The sequence below is a fragment of the Opisthorchis viverrini genome (assembly GCF_000715545.1).
Source record: "Opisthorchis viverrini unplaced genomic scaffold opera_v5_4, whole genome shotgun sequence".
In the NCBI taxonomy this organism is placed as follows: Eukaryota; Metazoa; Platyhelminthes; class Trematoda; order Opisthorchiida; family Opisthorchiidae; genus Opisthorchis; species Opisthorchis viverrini.
The window spans coordinates 2009319-2032647 of NW_008751660.1; the positions used below are offsets into that span (position 1 = coordinate 2009319).

Below are 23329 nucleotides of genomic sequence, written 5' to 3' on the forward strand. Positions count from 1 at the left end.
TTTCCATCCATTCGATAACGACTGAAAAGGGGAGTTACGTTGATATTTATTGCAAAAAATGTCAAAACCACACAGTAAATCGGCTAAGTGATTCAGCAGAGGCAACAGTAGGGAAATCAACCAAATCCAGCTCGTGACTTTATCAAGCTGGCTCGTGTGGACTAAAATATGGTCATTATGCGAGATGGTCTCTCTAAAGAACATCCAAATTTCCTTAGAGCAGAGTTAAATTTGCGCTTATCTTCTGGTCTCCCCTGGGATATACTGATGAACTGTATTTGCAAGGTCTTACTTGTTGTATACTGCCTCGCTTATAAATAAAAAAGTCCGCAATAAATGAACAAACCATTTTGTTTGTCCTGATTGATACCGCTCGTCCCGTTCGACTGCTTGTTAGTTCACCTGACTTGGTGGAAGAAAGACAAAGATATCAGCTGTCAGCCGTATCACATGATCAGTAGAGGCGGGTGTCCGAAGTATCAACCGAACGGTATATTTGAATTTCGGTCGATCATTTACAAGTTTAGTTACTTCCGTCACTGTCATACCCGGTGATCTGGCATACAGATGGTATGTATAAGTCCCTTCCCTGTACACTTATTTCGCTTTTTTTCTTTCAGGAACTTGGAGTAACATGGACCCTCGCGATTACAGTCTTTTTGACCTGTTTTGGTTCTTCCTTTATTATTGGATACAACATCGCCATCATTAATTTACCAGGCACAGTGAGTTCACAGTCCCTAATATGGTATCTACGTTTTTCGGGATTTTTGTTCAAAATGATTTGACATGTCTAGTCCCCAAATTTGTGTCCTCATCATTTGTCATAAACCATCAAGCGCAACGTCACTGCGCATTGACAATGTCTACTCATATGATGAGGAAACGTCTGCAAGCTGGTTGTCAAACTTGGTGAGCAAACCAGTCGCCACCTAATCAACAGTTTGTCATTGAATTGGTGCCTAGTTGCCATGCCATCCGAAGGAAGCACGAGGACCGGGGTACTCCCTGGTTCCCAAGCCTAGACGGGAGAATTCGAGATGCAGAAGTTGGGTTCGAATCACGGACCTTCTGGTCGGTAAACTCACGCCGTACCGTCGTTAACGTCATCCTAATTCATCTTCGAACCGCAACTTCCTTCGGACTAACCTAGTTCCAAAATGTTGACACTGGCTCCCAAGAGATGCACCTGGGATGAGGCTTGCCTTGGGTCCTCACTTATTTGTTTCTTCATGTTATTTGTGCTCGCAATATCACTTACAGACCCATGAACTCCTACAAGCTACTTCCGCATAACCAATAAGTCTTACACCAAGTGATTGGAGAACTGCCGGTGTCATGGTTTGGATTTCAAAGTCGTTATTCACTATGCTCAGTTAAATATAGACAGCCTGTATTAACTCAACTAATCCTGCTTCTTCATGCTTGTTTTGGATATTCAAAAACAGTTCTTGATCAAACTCCTTCACGATTAGCCTTACACTGAATGATCCGAATTTACTGTGTTGTTCTATCAGAGGACATCAAGATGTTTCTGAGGCCCAATCGATATTCTTCTAAGTTTCCCTATAAACGCAGTGTTTATCTCACTATGGAGGTGTGGCCGCCTGGTTTGAAGCAAGCCCACAGGCGATTGGGTTCAGGTAACACTGGGTAGTAATCAGCGAATATTATTCACGTGCCAATTTGAGTGACTTACGCTTCCGTAGCTGGAAAGAGAATCGGAGCTTTACACTAATATCAATACCGGGAATGTTTGGTCCTGTTTTGCGAACAAAGTATCGTCCCCATCCACAAATGTTCTTTCTTCCTTCTGAATACGATGTTATCCCGAAGATGTATTCCGGTTCAATCTCGTAGTTCAGGAAAACATATAGAGTCTGGATCCAATCCATATCGCCTGATTATGGTGAAACAAGAGAGAGAAACGGCCAACGTTAGTTATTACTGATCGAATGCTCTTACTCGACAAAGAGTATCAGAGCTGGCTCCCTTCCCCCCACGTAACGCTCTGCAAAGTAAAAATATTCTGATGCTAAATTAAACATGAATCTCTCACGTCAGCATTCTACAGTGTACACCCTGAACAAAGTGATATCAGATGCATCATAGGCTTTTCCAATGCATGCGTTTTGGGCATCTACTCACTGGAGACTCCTGGTCCTGTAGGTAAACTTCGTCAAGTATGGTCACGCTGGAACGTACTTCCAGGGCCTTCCAGACCAGTCACGTGACAACATAGTGTCATCACAAGAATGGACGTGGTTGAATATTAAATTTTGTTTTATCAAGCAGTCGAATCCTTACAAAATCAGCCCTGAAATATCGCAGCTGAAGTCGATATATTCCTTACATTATTTCCAGCGCACCATTATACAATCGGGTGTTCGAGGGTCATGTTCGGTCGAACAGCCACTCATAGAATAATCAATCGATTCCGTTTTATACACTTAACAAGTGGGTGGACCTCACCGCTGTACACTTAAAAGCGTGACCTTCTTTCTACACCAGACAGTCAATTTCATGACTGTTTGGATGGAGTGTAATTACCCTTACCGTGAGTTTGCAATGCACTGTTATTTTTCGTCTGGCGTGACCAGTTGAAATGACATTCCTCACCCGCCGGTATTTCTACGGCCTTATCAACTAGTCAAGGGCACGACGAAAAGTTGGTTGGCAGGTTTTGATCCCACGTTCTTCGTTTGTTAATACCTACATAGCCCTCTACGAAAGGTGAAAATAAATGAGGTTGAACGATGTATTACACTCTCATCTTTGTCTCGGGGTCCTACATGAACTTCAGGGGCTGGCCGTTTACCCAATCAAACACTGAGCTGAGGAGATGCTCGTTCAGGACAAAGGTTTGACCGGAAACGTCCAATTGTTATGAATTCCGGAAGCTCTTGATACAATTCTACGCTGTACGATTTGGAGAGCCTTTTAGTAGGATTGCCAGTCGCCTCTGCAAATTTAAGTGTCTTGTAACCACTCAACACATTATCGTGAATTCATATAAACTACACTTGAATTCCACCCGACACCGTCCATGGCGAGGAGAACGAAGTAGCTATTTGGATAGCTCGAAGACGCTCATGTTGGCTTTATTGTTGTTTCGATGCTTTGCCCTTTTGATGAAATAAAATCGGCTGAACTTTGAGCAGATGCACAACGACCAGCTGCCTTTGTAGCCCAGGTAACATGTGCAGCTATACTCACCATTTGTGAAGGTATCATACGGGTCCGCCTACTGTGCTCATAATAGCCTGACATGTAGGTGAGGACAACCACGGATGGGTTTTTGACTTTTACAGGATGTGAAGTGGAACTAGCGACTCGCAACATGGACTTAGTCAACACCGTCTTATAAGTGACAATTATTTGACCGACAGCGAATATACCAGTCAATGCAGCCAATGGATCCTTAGAGCATTACATATACCAAATAGGTATATACGTCACGCGCGTTCAGTTAGTACAGTTTGAATGAGAATTTGAACAACAACACTAACCAGGTAACGCCATCCAGCGAGCTGTACTAACTCATCGAATTTTCAGTGACGTTAAAGGCCCATTAGTGACAAAACATACGACCTAACTGGTTGGTCTTCATTTGCGCTCCATGGTCAACCCAAGAGGATTTACTTGACACTTTTGGCTTGTCAGTTCATCAGTGTTCACCCTCATAGATAATATAAATGGAATTTCGAAATTTTATGGAGTCTTCCTCTTCAAGAGGATGGACAACTCAACGTTTCCACAAAATACCACTGGAGTCTGGGAAATGTGCGAGATGTGTACCACGGAATCCACTCTTGAATGTGACAAATCTGCAACAGAGATGGAATAAGTGTAAGCCAGAGCTGTGACCAGTGAGCTTTATTTCAAGATATTTCTGGTCAAACGTCGGTTCTGTTGTCCTTCGCTTAATGGGCTAAGGCAATCTGGCCGAATGATTATCGATTCAACGTGGGCATTCCCTCCTTAAGTGGCATTTGTAAAATCCTTTTATCTTAACTGAATTGAACAACTAAGTATCGCTTTGCTTCCGGTTGCAAATGACAACGGCATCTTTTTATATCGATTTGATAGAAAGTCTAAACGTAGCACCTGGTATATGTTCTTCTATTTCACACGTTTTCATATCTTTGCGTAAGGAAATACGACGTTTTCTTCCAATTTTATCTGATCAGTCGGAGTCCGATATTCCTCTCAGTCTGTCTATCACAACACGTTTTCTGTCGTTTTAGTTCATCAAAAAATTCCTTCAAGAAAAAATTCTGAACAACTCGACAGGCTCAGGCATTGTTGATGCGGAATTTCTGTACGCTCAGGCTAGTACAGCATTTGTGGTAGCCGGTGCTATTGGTGCATTCAGTTCTGGATGGGTGGCGGAACTTGTTGGAAGGTAACGTTACCCCTGTTTGGTTAGCTTTTTTGTTGCTCTCCGTCACAGTAGCAGGTAGACTATTCACATTGGCCAACTGAACCATGTCACGATACATCCTCTTCATGACATCCTCATGAAGTGAGGCATATTAGGTAGTATTAGATGGGTGGTCGCAACGGGAAGATATATAGTGCTGACCATCGATAGTGAGTGCCATACACATAGCCCGGACAATCTTTATGACATGGTATCGCACAGAATTTTCTTTGTACTGTACACTTGACTGGGTCTATTCATGATGGGACACTTTTGTGGACCACAAGCACACCCAATCATCCTCAATCTTCTGAAGCAATTCCAGCTTCTGTCTCCAATCCGTGAGTTTTCCTGCAGAATTCTTCTCCGATACGCTGAAATATGAATGGGGTGTCACTTACTTTCAAACTTGATATTTGTCAGATGTGGATGAAGCATACGATTGCTGAATCAATCGACAAGTGATGCGACAACATCCTGATTCTTCTGTGGCTGGAAAATTGTTAATCCGCTTTGCACCTGTTTAGTTTGATCTCAGCAATCTACCCTCTGAATAAAGGTGAATTTACATCCGTGCAACTGCCGAACGTTACTCACTCTTCTTGTGATTGGATCACTCGAAGCAGTAACTCTTCACGTGTCCGCAGACGCAACACCTGAGACGAGCATGGTGGTGTACAATAAAATCGAAGTTGAGTTTTGTAACCCATCCGCAAAGTTAGCTGAAGTCGGGGCGCTGTTTGTCATGACTTGTCCTCCGTTAGCTCCATGTCTGATATGCTCGTGTAGTAAAAACCGCGCTTTATCTAAGACTTAGGTCCCCCGAATTTTCACCGCATCTAGTCTGGTCGAGCGGAGTTGTGCGTTTCGAGATTGTTTTACATGGAAGGGGGAGTTTTGTTACATATCGACACGTCTCATTGTACCATTTATTTTGCGTCTGTATGTACGCACGTATTCAGGAGATTTACCTTTATTCACTTATATAGTTACAAATAACACTGTCTGAAATGTCCTATGAACATGGGTGGACTTTCATCAGTTAGATAACGAAATCGCATGAAGGATGTTTCTGGTTGCTTCTTGGATTAGGGATGAATTGGATCTCAAAGATGCTCTTGAAGTTCGGATTCACAAATGCGGATCACAAACGAACTTTTGGTCGTCGTATGGCAGAGGGTTATTAGAAGAATGAGTGTTGTAGTGTAAACTTACTTCCATGCCAGGCGTTTCCATCGGTGTTATATGTGAATGTGACCATTATTTGTTCAACTTAGCATTGAAACACGTGAGTAGAGGACAGGATGAACCTGTTTGTGGGTAGAAATTTCAATGATATACATCCCCGGATGAAATTATACGTCTACCTTGTTTTTTTCAAGCGCAACTGCAATTGTTTTTCCCGAACCTCCTAGTTACTGGAACAACATGACAAATTTGTCTTCGGACTCTTAGGAAGTGTACACTAGAAACGGGGAATGATCCTCGCATTATTACAACATAACCTCCATTGGTTGCTCTTGTTTGACTACGAACTGACCAAAGCAGACTGTTTTTGATCGAAACTATTTTCAACTATTCGACCGTAAATCTGGTAGGAATCACATTCTTTTCCAAAGTTATCTTTTATCAAGATATCCAATGTAGATTTGGCGCTTTGGTATTATATCTCGTTCTCTACGGGTCACATGACAGCCTGGGAAGCCGAATTAGCATACAGTCGTATTACACGTGACCATCTGGACACATCAACTCGTATCAAATCATGGACTGGGTACGCCAAAGCACTCATAAGTCCACTTCTCAATCTGACGGAATCCTCCATCTCATTATGTACGCCATGAAAACTGCATTCCTAAAAATTGCACCCAGCTTAACCACTGCAGACGCTCAGCGTTCAAGCTTCTCCGTTTTGCTGAGACAAAGTTCAGCACTAGTTTAGCAATCTGCTGACCTTGCAATGTAGTTATGAACAAGTTCCCAGTAAAAGTAAACTAGCTAATCAGGAACGTAGGTCTGTGTTTGTTCCAAGCGGGGCTAAAACACTACCATACCGATAACTTGGAGTGACCTTGGCTTTTCAGTAAGTACTCTTCTAATAATGGGGAATCCTCATTAGGATCGAAAGCTTCTGGATAAATCCAGTGCTATGGTTGACTATGGGTTGGTCACGATGTCCCGGGGAATCCGGCGAGGTGTAAGGAACTGCGATTGTGAGCGGATGGGGATTCCAGTACACTAGAAAGTGCAGCTAACAGGAAAGTAGAACTATGCACACTGTAATCCTAAAAGCCTTAAATCTCGACCAACCTCGGAACCTAGTCACTTGGCCTGACGAAGCTTTTGTGTCAAAAGCGAAACGTTGCCCAGCAACAAATCTACCGATTATCACCAAACTTTTTCGAAAACTAATCACACTATATTTTAGCTGTCTAAAACATCCTAGTGTTTCCGGAATCAACGTCAGAGAATTTGTACTCGAAAAAACAGGAGTCATTTAGTTTCACCCAGATTGTAATTCCAAGTGCCCAGATTGTTCTGAGTATTAGTCCTCCGCCTACTAAAAAACCATTTTTTAGAAGTTACGAAGCAAAATAATTTACTTCCAGTAAATTTTAACCTTGTCTTAAATAGACCGCGTTATTGTCTGTTAGAGTGCTTTGTTCGCATTTGTATGCTTTCCGTAAGACCTCATAGCTTTGCAACTTTTTCGAGCTGTCACGTCAGTTTTATCCTGTTTGTCACCAGGATCGCCGGCATTCTCATCACTGAATATTACACCATTCCTGGCTCTCCGTAGCAAACAACAGCAATCAGTTTGAGGAATCACAACGTAGAACGTTCTTCACTTACCTATCCTTGAAATAGTGGCCATTCTCAATGGCCAGTTTGGAAGCTCTTTTCTGCTCTAGCTTTGGTTCTGATGGCAGTGGGTTCCTCTATAGAGGAAGTCGATTGAACTTTTTGACATTATATTATCTAGTTCATGCACTTTTCTATCGTGAGTGGAGGTGAAAAACACCTCACTCTCTTAGCGACGTTTGTTTGAGTCAAGTGTATGTCCACAGGCAAAGGTCAAGCTAAAGAGAGACTCAGAGATAGAAATGCTCTTATGAAATCCGAGTTTCTACACATGACCTATCGCTACTATAATCACACATTGATAGTAAAACTAATTACCTTGTTCACACAAGATACGCGTGTCGTTCTTTTTGCAGACGTAATGGACTGTTGCTGAACCACGCATTCGCCATAATTGGAGGTATCATTATTGGACCAACTGTTTACGCGGCACAACCTGCTCTTCTGTATCTCGGCCGTTTTATAGTGGGTCTCAACTCCGGAATCACTATGGGTATAGCTCCAATGCTTCTGACAGAAGTAGCACCCCGTGAACTTCGGGGAGCCATTGGCGCATGCAACCAATTGGCCATCACCCTTGGAATTGCTTTCAGCTATCTCGTCACGCTCAGCCATGCACTTAATACGGAAACTCTATGGCCTATTGCGTGCTCTCTGGTTGGAGTACCTGCGCTTATTTCGCTAGTAACCCTACCCTTCTGCCCGGAAAGTCCGCGATGGCTGTTTGTGAAGAAAAACGATGAAACTGCGGCACGACTAGCCTTTGCCCGAATCAATTCAAAAGAGAGCGTGGAAACCTTCTTGGGAGAATTGCGCGAGGAAATGGAGGTGGCGAAAAACCAACCGGAGTTCAAATTCACTCAACTTTTCACGCAAAAAGATTTACGCATGCCTGTTCTGATTGGCTGCATCATCCAAGTGTTACAGCAACTTTCCGGTATAAATGCGGTAAGAAATTTTCATTTATTTTCCCTCTTCTAATGACATCATGGTTTTTCGCATCACACACCTAGCTAGCACAAACCATTGTTGTCACTGAAAGGTTGCGCTGAAGTTTTCCTGAGAGACAACTGGATTGCACGATTCTGTGATGGCTAGGCCTGATTAAAAAGCAGAATATTTTTTTAACAGGAAACCAATTTTTTAACGCCAACTTGCTTTCAATGGGAGGAATCTCTTAGTAACAAAGTAGGAGCGTTTCCTGATTGCCACAAGGAATAGGCCATTCCTCAGGACGATACAACTCAATGTCCTATACTTTTGTCACACTTGGTAGCCGATCCTTACGACAGCCAAGCATCAGTGTTGAACAGTGTTGTCATGCTGTCGATGATGATGGTGATGAACCTATCGTCAGGTTGAAACACTGACGCCACGATCACTGCCGATGCACAACTGTAATTTCAGTGGATCTTCCAGACCGGAGCGGACTGTGTTTGGCTGATAATTTAGTCTAGAACTGGTGGGATAGGCTCCTTGCGATAAGTCGCATTTGCCTTACAGGCTAATGGTAATGAAGTTGGGACATTGGATGTTTTGACTTACAATGACGTGACATTCATTAACGTTAAAGTCACTACCGTTGTTTTACTTGTCGCACTGCAATACTTTACGGCGTAAATGAACGAATGGTACCCTGTAACAAGTACCACGAAACTCACTGACTTTTAGTAGCCCAGATGACAGAAACCAACTTCCATTATTCGTCTCAGTCATAGTAAAATAGTGCTTCTCAGCCGTGGACATGCAAGACCACCGGGGTGGTCGACTAAGACGGACCGGGAAAAATTCATTGCACATCAAAGACGTCTGTTTGAGATAAGTGGATACAACTGAATTGTCTCAACTCCAGCCCAGGGAGTGTGTGGGATATGGTCGTTGTTCTACGTCTTTCCAGGAGGAAGTACTACCGTTGAGGAGATATTTTGATATCCCTCTAAAGTGTCCTTCATGCTTGTGGGAAAACATTATTTGACTGGGTCTTTTCAACCCCCTTCTATCAGTGATAACCCATTCAATCCACATTTCCTTTGTTGTTGTACTGTTCGTGTGTCATGAAGTTCGATGTATCTCATGAGCGTTCTGGCAGGACAATGACACAACTTGTCGGATATCTACTGAGACCATTTGTATATATTCCGCGGTATAGATGAGCCCATGCTTATCGCTGTAACCTCACCCTGCAGGTTTACATAACCACACGGAATCTAGGAAGCGTTTTTCTGTAGATTGATGTGAGTAAAATAAATAAGGTGACTGTTTGAAGAATTCGCAGTCAAGGAAGTTTATTATTAATTACCACTATTCACCAAAGAGCGCTTGACGTATTTATTCGTTTTTATTTGTGTCCACTGTCCTCACTCGCGTTGTTTGTTGCGATCTTTGGTGCATACCGTTGGAGCGTACACACACACAAACCGAGCTTGTCCGTTTACCTAAAGATCAGAACAGTAAAGTTTCGGTTGTAGGCTATGCTGCATCTCTGCCGCCGCGGTCAAAAACTCAGGTACAGGTGTGCGGCACAGACGGTGGTTTGCGTGCCGGATGCCAGGTACCAATAGAACGGCATTGTAGCTGGAGTTTCAGTTCAAAATCTTTGGCAAAACCTCGTGAATGCCTTAAGTCGCGATTACTGTTACCGCGAATGCCGGTTAATAGACGTACATGGCTGTTAGAGCTAATGGTCTTCGAGTCCTGTTTATGATTCCTTGCCATTCAAAGTTAATTTGGTGAAAAATGAAACCCGCTTTGATCGATAACTGATATATTTGAGGGGGCTTTTTGTAGACTTCAACCTCTTTCAGGGATTTGGCGACCACAGGTCTATGTAGCAACACCGTAATTGTTACCCAATCGTTTGTTGTATTCTTTTGAGCACATCACGGCGCTAGTGGATCGCTTCATTATTAGTGTGTTTCTGTGTGGAATACAACAAGCTACGCGCAAGTTGACGGCAAGGGTGTGGTCAAATCTCGGAAACAGCTACAAGAATGCTTTCGTTTTTATGGAGATTTGCCAGAAGAGCGTAAGGTGATCGGATTAGCAGTGATTAGCAGTTTCACGTTGCGACCTCTGAACCACTTATCCATCGACTGATCCATGCAGCCGGTGAAGTCGACCTTGAGGTGCTATTTTTGGCCTAAACAGACCAGTCGGTGGGTGATTTGTCCGGGGGTCACAGCCTGTGGACTCTTTATTGAAGGGTCGCATTTCCGACCCCTCTACACACGCCTCATGAATGTTAACAGAGACGAGAGCGCTCACGTGTCTCGTGTTTTTGGAGTTGATCACATTCTTACCTTAAGCATCCGATAATATTCCACATCAATGCCCTGGTCCCTCAAGAGGGCCGATGACTAATCAGTCGAAACTTTCCGACTACTTACCAGTAGTTGGTTCACTGTCTGAACTGGTCAACAGTCAGTTCGTCTAAAAATCACGCCTCGGCAACAAGTGCTTAAGATGAACGCTGGATTAAATGAACGCTTACGATGAGTAGCAGACCTGTGTTTCCTTCAGTGCATCTAAACTTTAGATTGGTATCGCTCATTACATTTTAACTATCATTGACAATTGTTGTGCAGGGTCCCGTCTCGGCGTGGGCTGTTATGAATGCTAGTTGTGCGGGTTCAAATGAAACTGCGTACCCAGACAGAGCAATGAACAGCTGGCATGCGTTTCAAAAAAACGTTGCATTTTTAATTTCTTGCCCTTTTTTGTCAAAATGTGTTATATTCACACGATCCAAGGTAGTTTCTGGTCGATCAAGCTGCCAAAAAATAGTTGGCCACAGGATTGCCTTGCTATTGTTTTTCAGTTTTCCTCGTGTCGGGTTCTAGAAAACGCGATTCGACCTACAACGATCGACAAGGTCTCAGTACTAGGATTAGAGTTCCAGAAGTTTCGCTTGAAAAAACATTTCGTTGCCGGAAATTTGCAGCTCACGAACCTAGAAGTTTCTCAGGCGTTTGGGACATTTTTTTCTTGCAATTGACTTAACTAAGTCGACCACGGGTCACATTGACACTTCAAGTGATGGGTGTAGACGGACCCCATCAATCACCTGTTTTATTGTACACCCTTAGTTCGTCGTCATTCCATGCATAACAGAAATGGCTGAATGATGACGGGTGATTTTTGTATAGATACCCGATTTTTTCAATCGTGAAACGTATCAGTAGATTTTATTGGCTGGGACGATGCATGTTGCTTTGAACGGTCCATTATTTCTACGTATTACATCCTTCCCGGTCTTGGGATGAAGCACCATGGGCACCGCTTACGTTCATGTGTACTAACCATGAAGTCAGTCGAATATTTTCCACCTGTCCGACAAAAACATCTGGTGCCGCACGCGTCACGATACACTCAAACTATGCAATTTTTTTCTTCCAAAATTTCAACATTCAGTGTTTGAAGTATTGAGCGACTGAAGAAATTCCAGGAAACTCTAACCCAACTCCAGTAAGATTTTTCCTCACGACGATGGTGTCTGTTTTTTCTGCAGGTTATCACTTATTCAGCATCGATGATGCAGACCGCTGGCGTCCCGAGCCAATATATTGAATACTGTGTGCTCGCGAATGGTGTCCTCAACGTCCTAATGACTGTGGTTGCCTTGCCATTATTGGAGCGTGCCGGAAGACGTACTCTACTTTTGTGGCCAACGCTGGTTCTTGCTGCTTCACTTCTTTTATTGACAATCACTGTAACATTGGCGAAAAAGCATCCGGAGGCTTCCGTCCAGCAGGCAATGGGTACCTTTTCGGCAGTTCTTGTGCTGGTTTACACGGCTGCCTTTGCACTGGGGCTTGGGCCTGTGCCGTCATTGATCGTGTCGGAAATTTTCAGGCAAGGTCCACGTGCTGCAGCCTACTCACTGAGTCAATCAATTCAATGGTTATCCAACTTGTTGGTGCTATTCAGTTACCCCAGCATCGACGTAAGTGTAGTGAAAATCACACTGGAAACCTAGTTTGTGTCACACTGCTCCTTTTGGTCAATTGAGCAGGTCAGGTCCTTCATATGTGAGCTCTACTGCAGTTACCTTTCGCAAAAAATAAAGACTTAACAAATCATCTCTTAGGTCCCATTGGCTTTCTGCAGTGCGCGGTCTAAGTGTGCATCCATCAATGTACGTTGATGATGTTGGTTTTATGGGTCAAACGCTGCAATGTCTTTACATTTATTTTGTTCGAAAGTGTACGTACAGCTTGCTTTACAGTCTTGCTTTACAATTGCTCATGATATAATGGCTCACCAGATTCCTGTGCACCAGCGTGGCTGAACTCAAGTTGTTAATGTTGCAACACACGGATCTGTCTGTCACGTCAGTGACCCAATAGAGTTGTCGTCATGATTTCATATCAACAACAGGCTCAGTGAGAACTCTAGGTAACTAGGTGGTTACGACGCGGGTTTACTGAGCGGATAGTCCGAGGTTCGAATCCAACCACTGCACCTCGACTTCTCCTCTCTAGACTTGGCATGGCAGTTTGGCATCGAAAGACTGTTACTGCTTAACCGTCATTAGTTTAGTAACTACTTGAGACTCAGTTATGCACTTGTTTTGGCTTAAAGCCACTGCAGCGTATTTTTAAGGGCAATGCATCCAGGGTTCAAAAAGGGGGTGAAACTAACCTTGTACTCCTGGGGTTGTAAATGCGAAACCTAATACCGTAAGGGTGTTACAGATGAACGATTATTTTTAATATTATTACTACAGGGCTATTGAGTTCACATATATCGCGTTCGAAAATGGTGTCCTGTTTTGAATAGCCTACGTCAGGGGGTTTAACTTTGTGCCGGCGGCCACTAATACATATTTACAAAAAACACTGTCACATGTTGCCTCGGTCCTTACTGAAGTCTGTCTGCAGGCAGCAAACGACTTGCTTACGCGGAACTATCGGAGCATTGATCCCGCCATATAGCTTATCAATTTTGTTTACAGAGTGAAACACTTTGATCGGCTGTTGACTTGGTTGGACAGAGTAACTGCCCGCAAATGGTCCGGTTTGTACTACTGAATCGCGAAGCATCTGACATGTGCTCCTCTGCAAGCTTGCGATTGAACATGGTGTTAGTATGAGATATGACTGTTTTCCCAATAGCTTAGCTGTAGTTGAATCTATGGGACCCACCGGATGCATCTTGAGGGATTATTATTTGCGTTTAACTGCTCATCATCTAGCACGATTAGTGTGATCACCATGCAATGCTTAAAGAAGTCTTTTGACGACAGAGGAACATTAAGGGATATCAGATAATTCCATGAGATCGCATTACTGCCTTTAATGAGATGTTGCACCGAATTCCAGATTCTTATTTCATGGTCGATCGGTCATTTAAATAGGACTATCAACACTTAAATTCGTTTTAAAGTCACGTTTGCTTTTAAAACTGTTGTCAAATGTGTGCACACTAAATGCTTACGTGGATCTCTTCATTTTTACACAAATTCTTTCTAGAAAAGACTCGAAGGGTACTCGTTTCTACCGTTCCTGGTGATCGTGATCTGCTGTTGGATATTCTTCTTCCTCTTCATGCCGGAAACACGCAATCGCACTTTCGATGAGGTCGCACGTGACCTGGCCTTTGGCAACATCGTGGTCGGCAAACGTTCCGCCACACTAGAGGACAGAACAATGGCTGTGTTCCAAAAAGACGAACGCAACCCGAACAATACAGAGCTTGTCGCAACACAACCGTTACTGAAGCAAAACGATGTCCACACCGTCCCATCTCTGATGGCATAGCTAGTAGATTATGCCATACCCGGCGACTGTCATACAATTTATTCGTAACCCTACGGACTGGGCGAGCATTCAGCACTACCATGTTCATCTCTTATCCATCCATCCACGTTTCCGCGTTCCACGTTCGCCTGCCTTTCTAAAGCTGTCATTCTGGTTTCGTATCCAATGGGACTGCCGTTCATTGTGACAGAGGGCAGCCAAACTTTCATCGTACAAAACCCTGGTCATTTTTTTCTATATTTTGTTACGTCTAGTCTGTTTTGCCTGCTGCAAATAGCCATCGCTGTGCACGTCCTCGACCGGCCGAATTGTGCCGCGTGTAGACCCGAAGCACTCAAACCCTTCATTGTATGCTGTATAGCTCACACACTCCACTATCTCTCCCCAGATATTCTCCATTGTTTACCTTGATTGTAGCATGGCTGGTGTGTATCAAAGCGAGCGCCACGCCTCAGTGATACTGCACCGTAATCTACTGTACTTCAAAAATTTTAGGGCTCTTGATCATTGGCGCTTTTATTTCCGTCCTTTCGTACCGCGGTTTCTAAGTAATTCCTTTGAATCATCAACCACCCTGTTCAAAAGCAACTTGTGTTTAAACTCCTGTCATTCAGTTGCTCCAATCGTTTTCAGCATCTTGGATGGGGCTTTTCAGTTGGGCCATAGGCAGGACCGTGTGCCGCGAATCACTTGCTCTGTGAGTGATTGCTAGCTGTCGTTTATGTCATATTTTGTAGTTCAACACTGGTGTGTCAAAACGACTATCATTCTATGGGGTTGGTTGCAAGTTATTGCGATAAAGGACACCTTAGAAAGAGATTCAGAAGATTTGCATCACATACGGAATCATGAACAAATGCCTCCATGTGTTCCAATGTTCACAACACAGCGGGAAACAGCTCACTCAGTGCAAGCGAACAACAAAATTGGTGTAAAAACTGGGAGTAAGCTAATTCAAGTTTGACTGAGTAGACTCATTTGAACGATCGACAGAAGTGGATTGGCTGTTATCAATGCATCAGGCAATTTTCACCCATACATACAAAGTAGCTAGGTGCTGAGATCAACATGAAGGACGTGGGAGAGCTTGGACGTCTTGAAATGTTTACAGTGTGAATTAAAAGGGTCGAGATGCGACAGCTATTAGTGAGGCTGTAGAAGCAATCTCTGTAATCTTGTCTAGCGTAATTGGACACATTACTCAAATCTGTCACGAAGTGACTTGGTATAAATATCTCTTCATGAATAGGAAGTGACGAAATAATCCAGAAGCCCTTTTCACCGATTCGAAGGCGATTAGCGGACTGAAAATTCACATTTATTGCAATCGTGCCTATGTTTCTCTTCACTCCATCTGTTGTTGCTTAAGAATGCCCTACAGGGCTGCTGATAGCACGTTAGGAAGAACTTAAACCAGCTTTTGATATCATACGGTACCCAAAACTGCCGCTAACTCGCCCTCCTTCTTTATGGTTTCGGCTTCCAGGTAAGCTAGTTACTTTAAGCTCGGAATAAAGAGAAAATTCGATGTTCTGGTCAATGATATACTCGACACCAGTTTGTTTCCACCATAAAGTTATAAAGTGTCCCTTTGATCTAACAATCTTCCTCGTAACGATGCCCTCGTTACTACGGCTGTGTGATTCTTCAGTTTTAGGCCAACGTGAAACCTTGCAGCGCCACATCAAAATTAGGCATGTTAGTTGCATCTTGTGTATGACAGGTGAGATCTCTTCTTTCGTCCAAGGAACGACATTTTTCTCGCTGTCGACTTGAGAAGAGAGATAGATGAAGGCATACAAAGGCGTTCAATCCAGGTTGTTGTGTAATCGCGTTGCTCGCTGAAACATTTGTGGCTGCCAAACTGTCAGAAATGACAACAGGGTTTCCGCGTGATTGCACTAGATAACATGATCCTTGTGATATGCACCCAGCACTTGTCTTTTGAGTTAAAGGCAGTCGGTTCCAGCTGGCGGTGAGGTACAGTTAGACCTGTTTACTTCCTGACTTACCTGATTCCCTGTATTTATTTGTATGCAGAGGGTGCTTGCAATCCTTAAAATACCTTGAAAACTGATATTGCTGGGCACATAAACTGAAGAAAAACCTATTCGAATCCGCTTTGGATCACAGCGTGACTTTCGTTTGCGGCGAACTAGCCGGGTCAAACAGACTGTAAGCTCGAGCTAATAACGAGCTCCATACAGTGTACCTAGATTTCCTCCTAATTCAAATGCGAATGACATTAAAGTGGTGTGAAAATAGAAGATCAATGGGAAAAATAATTGGTACGTGAGTTTCTTAACACAAGAGGAAGGCAGAGTCATCTCTGTGGTTGATTTTCAATTCTATAATACATACGTACATACATACATTCATACATATACCTCTTCAGTGTAAGAAAGTCACAATTGACCTCAGGAATTCTTTTAAACTATTTTGAGCGTGTGAAAGATGCCCTTTTGGTTAGCACGCAACTATTTATTTAATGTTTCTGAAACACGTTCTTCCTCTAGAATCACACATGCACTACAGACTGAAAAACTGAATGATGCCTCCTCAGAAACAGCACAGATGTGGCAGTTCACCTACAGCTATGGTAAAATTCACTCGCACATTCTGGATAGGTCACAAGCAAAATCAATCGGTACATGCATGTGGTATTGCGCTGCCAATAAGTTACGGACAATTGTGGCGTTTGTTGACAGTAGTACCATACTGCTATTTGGGATTTCGTCTTGCTAGTAAAGTCAATTCGAGAAGCACTACACGGCTAAATAACCCTTACCGTGATGCGCACTGCAGATAATTCCCAATAGGGTTGAAGTGCTCAAATGGAATTTCCTAATCACATCCTCCTATCAACAAACTATGAGTAGCTCACAGGGAAGAATAATTCGCACGAGACGTGAACCCGACACGTGAGAAGTTGTCACTTGAAAAGCCAGCGAACACATGAGCACGTGATGTGGATCACGCGATTGAAGACCGTCAATGTATCCTGTCCAAGTGCAAGTTAATCACAACGCTGATTAGCTTACCTTTGTCGACGAATTGTCGGGAGGCTGAGTGCAAAATTTCGTGAGGTTTCATGAGATATGTACTGCTGATTATTTTCAACAAGAATGGAACAGTTGTACAGTGCTCAGCTTTTTCGGCAAAGGGTAGCTTCACGTGCATGATGAAATTTTGAATGATGCCATTGGTTTATTATTCGTGGCGGGTAAGACAGGGGTCCAAGGGCAAGAATCTGCAAGCAATCTCAACCTGTTCACACATTTTGTCAGTTTTACTTGAAGTGCTCACAAACGGATGTACTACCTAAGCACATATTTAACGCTTTTTGTCTGTAGCCTTCACCAGCTTCGGAACCAATACTAGTTTGAGGGTCGATAACTGGAGTCGATGAATGAATGTCCCACTTCGACTCTGTATGACTAGCTTAGATATTGCTGTGGATTGTTAATCAGGTTTACCCGTTACAATTTTGGTATAGTGGTCCGATTAGAGACCAACCTCTGTAAATGACCACTTTGTCCCACTTCCAAAAACTTCATCGCGGAGCTGGTGGATAAAATTTAGGGCCTCGAACCTACATCAGAGTCTAATTGGTGTCTTTCTAGTACTGAAAATGCGCTTGACAACTAAACTCAACGTACAACTATCAAAACTGAGGACGTCTGTGAGCGTTGTGTCTCATTATGAGAACTTCTTTGAGGTTTTCTTTAACCTGGTTTTGTTATTTTACGTTGTGATTACTTCAAAATAGTAGGAAGTTCACTGGCTTGATGGTAGCTAAACTGTGTGGTTATCAATACAGCCGTACCTGCCCTGTCCTCTTGATGATCTTTCAATGAGAAGATAGCTGGCTGTTCATGTACCTGAATGGCTAAATACGGAACGTCCGAATCAGTCAAAGAAGACAGTGGGATAATGCTGAACTACCGTATGGCTTTGAAAACAATGATTGAAAGGTGGTAGTAACGTTGGAAACTACTTAAACCGGAAAATTAAACTTTCCGGTAAAGGCCGAGTGCGTCTCAGGCCTCAGATCACTTCATAGTCAGTCCACACAAACTTAAGCCAGCAACAATTAGCGGTTCAACCCCAAACATATAAGTCAGGTAGCATTCCCTCAGATCAGATCATTTCATGGTGATATGAGTCTCAGTGCTACAAATTTACAGTGGGGTTTAAGAAAACGTGAAAACAGAAGCAAAAGAGTGCAAGCAATTCCAGCTATATATATATTATATAAGCAAACTGAAAACCATGACATCAAACCGTCCCTTAAAAGGTGCATCACCCAGGTTTCGAACTAACCACGGAAGAACAGAGTTTTAAAGGATCGTGGGGTTTGGGTTTTGACCAAAATTGCAACTAATTCAGATTGAGAAGGATGAATAGGGCGTTTTAGGCATCCTATATCCCTCTGAAAAAAGCTGTGGCGGGCATTGTTGTGCTTTCTAATAACAAATTTGGCAGGTACGTCTCTTGATGCTCCACTGCTTTCGGAAGTATGCTTCAGGGACCTTATAATAAAGAGGAAATTGTCACCAAATGTTCCTGGGAGTGCGACAGGGAACAGCAAATAGAACACGAGAACACAGCTAGGGTAGAAAACTCCAGTGTGAGGTTCTGGGGTACAGGCAGCTTTCAGAATTTCAACATGTGAACTGCCATTTTCGGGTTTTTGTGTAAGTGGACAAAACAAAAGGGGACTTTCTGAGGTTGACGGAAGTGGTTGGTTCTGCGTACTTCACCGTGGGAGCTCATGAAATACAACCCGCATTCCTGCGACTTCCTAGAATGACGGAGAACNTATATATAACCTTACTGATTGAGCTATGCATGGTGTTAGGATACCCGTAGTCAATGAAAAAAGAAGAACTACTCATATGGACTGCTCTCATGAGAAGAAATAGCCCCTTGAATAACGCCCGTCGGTGTCGGACGGAAGGGGTGTATAAATTTGGCCAACTAGATCCACAAATCAGGTCCGGTTTTTGAAGCAGTCTCTCGGGAAGTTAGACTAGACCTCTCTATCATCACCTTTATAGAGAGGCCACAACGCCCTTTTGTAGAGACTGCAAAGAATATTCGTGTTTTCAAGTAAAAACAGCGGAACCACTTTCTTACTACGGACAAGTAAAGAAGCGATCTACTGTACTGGTTGGGGCAGTAGCGTCCAACGTCAAAAGACAGCAGGCAACAGCTTGGCAATGGTCTCAGTTTCAAAAGCGCAAATGGGCACTAGGCTGCCATCTTGATGAGCCTGTCTTAGACACTAGCGTAATCCTTAACAGCACATAAACACCACATCGCTGAGTGTCCACGCAAACCTCACACAATGTGGGATATAGGAGACCACGCTCACTCAGTCTCTCAGACTTGAGTTCTTCAGGTTGTGTGCACACTGCAACATACGTCATGATGGAAATATGGTTAGACTCTACGAAGAAGACGACGGATCCTCAAGAAATTGCCGGTGCTTTCTTGGTCTTTGGAAGGAGTTAGTGACTCAGCTTTCGGATGAGTTAGCAGATAGGTTCCGCACTTAAAAGTACAAGGATTCAAAAGTACAAGGATGACAAGGATAGTTTTACCCTTTTTCAAATCCTGATTGAATTGCCCTGACGCATACACTACAGTAGTTTAAAGCTAGTGTACGATTATGTTCGTCCATGACGACTGACCCTTAAGTAAATGCCTACAGAATACCAACAGAATGAAGCGCGAGAGCTAAGATAGTACCAGGTTGCCCGAGTCCAGAGAGGAGCAGTCGAGATGCAGTGGTTGTGTTCGAACTGCGGACCTTCCACCTTAACCACTTAGCTATCTCGTGGTCGTGTTCGAACTGCGAACCTTCCACCTTAACCACTTAGCTATCTCGAGCTCTCTGCCCACATTTATGTCACGGGCATGGATTATTATCACAGTAGTGGCGAGTTACTTTAAGTGTTAAATAAGTAAACATCTCAAAGAAAGATACGACTTTAACAGCTACCTACAGATTGGTCCGAAGACCACCACATTGCCTGTTTCAGTTGGTTTGTTTCGCAAATAAAGCAAGCATTTCGGTCCCAACCAGTACCCAGTTTTTATCTGTCATTTTTGGAACTTGTTGCATACATGTTCAAATGAATCGAATATTTCCAAGGAAAAATAGCCAACAGCTCCCCTTAGAAATGAACTGCCTGACTCAAGCAGTATGTTCGGCTGAGCACCACGGGGGCTTCTTTTTTGTGTACCATAGTTTACAACACAGAATTTATACACCGTTCAAGATCAGTATTCCGAATAAAGCTGGGCCGTACTATAGTAGGTAAAAGGTCGAACGGTTAATCGTTGATATCATCGATCCCTTGTCATCATCATCAACCGTTATTTAAAAAATGAGCATTCGACGATAAGTGACTTTAGAATGATGACGAAGGCTCGAAACGAGTGACCGCAGAAGCCTGAAGAAAGATGTCTAGCTTATTTGGCGTTAGCCTGGTACTTATCAGTCAGCAAGAACATGGCTGTGGCCTGGTGATAGAGACTTTTCGACGGCTAGTTTTAGCAGGTTTTTTGGTCAGTATGGAAACTTACGCTCCATAAATCGCGTCGTTAGAGGTTGCACACTGGAAACCACCAGCTCAATCAGGAATGGTTGTACACTTTCCAGGAATGAGAGATCCTAAGGGAACCCGGTAGTAAACACTATTCATGAACTCTTTTGTACAGTAACATCTTTCCGGAATAGTCGGCCGTAATTCACTTCTCATTACACCAACCGAACATCAGCATGCAAAGCGAAGTACAGTTCAATGATTTGGTAATTATCAGGTTGTCTGCGAGGATAAAAAGTACGACTTCTCATTAGTCTGCCTAATTAACTCGACTGGCTACATGCAGAATTGCCATAAAGTTCGGTGCACCAACTGTCTTGAACTGTTAGGCTTACGCCTGATCCTGTGTTCCATTGCTTGAAGCCATTATCCAAGGGTCACCTGACTGAGTTCGTCTACGTCTGAGTCCTGTTGATGGTGCTCCGTTTGCGGCTATTTTTCGGGATCCCTGTTTTTATTTCTTCTGCATATGTTAAAAACATGCTTCGCCTTTTTGTTCGAGTTGTTGCCCTTTTTCTCGAGTGCTATCTTTGATGATGAAGGGCAAAATAGGATAAATTTGTAACACTTTATTGAATTATGCTTGATTTACATTCGTCTAGAGGGCGTCATCCCGATATTTAGAGTTGAGGAGCTGCCGAGGACGCGAGTAATTATGATTAGGGTGTGGCATATTTAGTTACCAGATATGGCAACCATTAAAAAAACATCGGATTGTAACATCCATTGTCGATTGGCCAACAGCGGGGTTATTTTATTCTCGTTCCATTCCCGACTATCAATTATCCAAAGATAGTTTCTGTCTATGGAGGCATAATCGGCCTTCACGCAGGGTTGCATGTGGCTGTCACACTTACCTAGAATTTTGGTGGGAAAAACGGTAATCCAAAGCTTGAGTCCGATAAGTATTGTTATTAGATTTCACATAAAATTCGGAAAACCCCACTAGACCGAGAATTTCAATGGCTCAGTACCACCACAAGGACTAGTGTGCTTTGTGTCGTGTAGAATGCAATCCGAATGGCTTTCAAGGTGAGTATTGAAGACGTCGACCTCAGCACTGTACCTTTCATGCATCCCCGATACAAGGTGAACTTTGCCAATATAGCTGAGTAGAAAGTGAATGAGAGTATGGCAGGTTCAAGTATCTCCTATTTGAGCTTCCAACTGACTGAAAGAGCTGAATAGCTTGGAAATGCTGCGAACTTCCTGTTAAGCATAACTCTCTCTTTGAAACGAATTTCCTCTTAGAAAAACGGACATTGCTCCTCAAATGACACTGACTTTTAAAAGATGGAGACTGTCACTCTGTCTTTTCACGGTTTTACGTTTGGCTTAGGGGTATTCAATTGTCCACCCTGGCATTGAAAGCAAAGAATGATGAGACTGTTTTCAAGTTAGACATTCTTTGCTATCAAGTCTTTAACTAAGACTCTAGCACATCAACCGGGCTCACCTAAATAAGAATCAATGAATAGCTTCGTAGCCCAAGGAGAACACAATTTGAAGGTGTAATCCGGCATAACATTAAGGAACCGTTGATGCCACTCGAACCGCGAGGAACACCGAGTTGTTCTACGTAGATTCCTCCACTTCTCCGGACTGACCATCTACACTTAGTTGTACACTTGCTTGTTATGTTTTACAGAAAGCAAATTCTTAGATTCGATAAGAAAACAATAGATTCGACCTAGCATCCTTATTACTGTCTGGTGCTTCTTGATGTTCCTAACCGCAAAAATCAACACCGAGACTGGGTCCTGACCGCGATGCTCACGAACGATCATCCAAAAATCCATGCATGAGTTAGTAACAATCTGCGGAAGAGAGATCAATTCTAAGGATGTCTAAAAGTTGATTTTTAATTGAGGTTGCTGTAAAACCTATAACTTCGAAACGAACGTCTCCTCTTAAGGAGGAGTTGTGGTTTTCAAACTGAAAGAACATTTATGCGTTGAGGCTATACAAGTATAATATACCTCTTGTGTGACTGGCTGTCACCCATATTTAGAAAATATTTGGCACACCCTACAAAACGTTTCACCAAGTAGATTGAGGCAGACGGGAGCGAGACATTATAATCCGGTCATTAGTTGATCTGGTACCGCATTTTGCAACCTACCGTAATGACTGAAATGGTATGAAACCCCCATATTGTAAGTCCTTTCAAATGATAACTAAGGGGACAACATACAAACTGAACTGAAGACAGAAAATTCTTTGGAAGTTCCACTGTACTGCAATACTTGGTTCATCACTGCACAGACACAAGTCAGCTGGCTCATTCGTAGAAAACTGTCCAACACTTGCTGTTGTGGGAAATTTTGGTAGTTCAGTTATCTTCGACGGTCATCGGCTTCTTCGCTCAGCCGAACAATTTGACTGCAAAATTTTCATCACCAAGCCAGGTGACATCATCAGACGAATGATTTCGCTGATGGTGTCACCCCGACTGGAGATGAGACGTTTGTAATCAGTTGCACATCTCAGTGAACGAAACAACAACCACTGTCTGATATGTCATTTAATCTAGCCTCTGGTAATGTGTTGGAATATTGGTAGCTCGGGTGTATTGGTTGGTAATTGATCAGGTGGCTGTTGATCTGTTCGCCGAGCTTGGCAATTGATTTGCAAACGTTTCGTCACCATTCGAGGAGACATCTTCAGTGCGC

The 23329-nt window shown here is 43.1% G+C and overlaps 2 protein-coding genes across 2 annotated transcripts in view; both read left to right on the forward strand.

The window, feature by feature from the left end:
• Nucleotides 1–14704, forward strand: part of T265_00435 (hypothetical protein) — a gene marked incomplete at both ends in the record, with an annotated part of 28112 nt that extends 13408 nt beyond the window's left edge. Inside the window, 5 exons of the mRNA XM_009164208.1 lie at nt 621–725; nt 4248–4405; nt 7642–8233; nt 11793–12227; nt 13756–14704. Coding sequence (XP_009162472.1) covers nt 621–725; nt 4248–4405; nt 7642–8233; nt 11793–12227; nt 13756–14043 — 1578 coding nt within the window. The remainder of the gene's footprint in view (nt 1–620; nt 726–4247; nt 4406–7641; nt 8234–11792; nt 12228–13755) is intronic.
• Nucleotides 14705–14899: 195 nt separating this feature from the next.
• Nucleotides 14900–23329, forward strand: part of T265_00436 (hypothetical protein) — a gene marked incomplete at both ends in the record, with an annotated part of 17740 nt that continues 9310 nt past the window's right edge. Inside the window, one exon of the mRNA XM_009164209.1 lies at nt 14900–14987. Coding sequence (XP_009162473.1) covers nt 14900–14987 — 88 coding nt within the window. The remainder of the gene's footprint in view (nt 14988–23329) is intronic.